Genomic DNA, 2,197 nt, shown 5'->3' with positions numbered 1-2,197 from the left:
CTCTTGTGTCTACTGACAAAAATATATATTGTGTGTGCGTGTACTTGAAGGCCTAGTGAAGACAATGGAGACACAGTCTTGAGGCATATTAGCTATGGGAAAGTGTACGTCATCAGTAGCCAATCTTAGACAATCCTCACCTCTTGCAGTAGCTCAAAATATGGGCTTATTTAGGTTCTAAAGTGGTTATGCCTGAAAAATTAAGTACAGTCAACCAATTTTGGGAAAAGACCTGTCAGTCAGGATTTTTGGATGACTAAAGACAATGTTTCTGAAGAGCAATCTCAGTACTGAGAGGAAAATTGCCTTTTTTTCTCTTTTATCTGGCCCTAACCCTCAGAAGCCCTTTCCGTAAAAATACCACCTCCTCCCGATTTCTGCCTGCTTTGTTGGCAGCTTTTTTGCCTGAAGTACACAGGAAGCTGATATTTTCAAGTTTTTCTCATCAGTGTTATGATCCAATAGCAAAATGGATGTGCCCAGCCTACTGCACCAAGGTCTGCACCTGTGAAGCAGTGCTAATGCCTCATTGTTAGTCATCTTCCATATAAACTTTTCACAATCCTCCTTGGTTTATGGGAGATGAAATGTAAATTTTTGAGCTTCTAACAGTAGAGTGCAGTGTGTTACAAGGAGAAACATACTGTAGTTAGATTTTAAATGCACACAAATCTTTTCTGCTTTATTTTTTTAACTAGTATTGGGGCTGTTTAATTTTTTTTATAAGCAATTGAGAACTACGATAGAATTAAACTGCTGTTGGAAAGCTACTTGAATGACTAAATAACTGTTATACCTTTTATATGGTTTTCTTACTGCAGAGTAATGAAGTACATCATTGTTACAAAGTGAGAATAATGCAGCTGTACAGCTCTCCACAGAACTATGAAGCAGAGCCACATTCATGGCAAAGGACATCATCCTGCCGAGTGAGGAATCCCTGGCCCACCAGCGAGACAGAGCATTTCACACAGTTAAAACATTCCCCATGCCACTGGCGCTCTTCAAATGAGATAAATTTTGTGCTTCCAAGAGCTGAAAGAGATCGTGAGAGAGAAGATGTGAATCCAGTGTTTCTGAGTGTGGTTCAGAAATACAACAGAGTGATTTCTGGTGTGTGGTCAGATTGGCATCCACACAGCAAAGCAAACAACTTCCTAGCATGAGTATCTGAAATAAAATATTGGGGGTTTTGGAGTTGTTGGGTTTTTTTTGTTCAATTTTTTTGTTTTTGATTTGGTTTGGTTTGGGTGGTTTTGTAAAATCATGCCCATTTGATTGGGTATTCATAATTTTCTTTGTTCACTTACATATGCAGCATGCACCTATAATAATCGGTCAGTACTCTTCAACAGTTGAGGCCACACATTATAGAATTACAATGCAGAACACCATCAAATGTTCTCAGAAAACTGCTGTGTGGACTAAAGATATATATGTCTAATTATAAATCATCTAAGTACACAAGAAGGCATGCAATAGAGCTTTATTATCTTTGGCTAGCTTTCTAATTTGACAGGTGAGTCTTACCAACAGGCAGATAATTTCTGGCCAGTTTCATCACATTTGCATTTAAAAACAAAGCTGAAGAAACTACAGACACAAGGGACTTGTGAGTACTGTCCTAGGAAGAAGCAAAAAGTGCCTTTCCTTATATTAAGGATGAATTTTAATGCAAAAGGACTAAATCAAACAATGGAGGAACTTCTTTTGGCACATAAAACAACTGCTGAGCATTTGGGGAACACGTGTGATCCATATGCCCCAGCGAAATGCAGTACGTGTGATGGAGAGTGTGTCTCTATACTCGTTAACTCCTTCAGTTTTGCATTATGATGGGACTATTTTTAATGCTGTTTTCTAAAGAAAAAGTCTGCTTTGAGAGGAGATGATTCGCCAGTGTCTATTGCCCTCTAAAAAATGAGACTCACCTGTAATAGGTTTCTTGCAAGCAGCACACTTCTTAGCATATGATTTGCTGAAACAGTCTACACAGTATGGATACTCATCTTTGGAAATAAACCTTTGTCCAGACAGTTGTGTTTTACACCCAGCACATACAAAGCATTCCTTGTGCCAAGGCTGGTCATGGTAGGTCACTCCACCAGAAGTTATTACCTAATGTATTGACAAACAAGGACAGACCAATGAAACAAAGGTGGGAGTCGTGAAAGATTATCCAGTCTTTCATAAGTCC

The 2,197-nt window shown here is 38.8% G+C and overlaps 1 protein-coding gene across 1 annotated transcript in view; it reads right to left on the bottom strand.

The window, feature by feature from the left end:
- Window positions 1–795: 795 nt before the first annotated feature.
- The window catches only part of FHL5 (four and a half LIM domains 5), a 22,181-nt gene continuing 20,779 nt past the window's right edge, over window positions 796–2,197 (bottom strand). Inside the window, exons 5-6 of the mRNA XM_010023445.1 lie at window positions 1,932–2,118; window positions 796–1,035 (exon numbers count right to left, since the gene is read on the bottom strand). Of these exons, the coding sequence (XP_010021747.1) occupies window positions 884–1,035; window positions 1,932–2,118 (339 nt within the window). The 3' untranslated portion in view covers window positions 796–883. The remainder of the gene's footprint in view (window positions 1,036–1,931; window positions 2,119–2,197) is intronic.

Source organism: Nestor notabilis, unplaced genomic scaffold, assembly GCF_000696875.1.
Source record: "Nestor notabilis isolate BGI_N333 unplaced genomic scaffold, ASM69687v1 scaffold751, whole genome shotgun sequence".
In the NCBI taxonomy this organism is placed as follows: domain Eukaryota; kingdom Metazoa; phylum Chordata; class Aves; order Psittaciformes; family Psittacidae; genus Nestor; species Nestor notabilis.
Note: the sequence above shows the minus strand (reverse complement) of the source record. Positions and strands in the feature narration are given on the sequence as shown.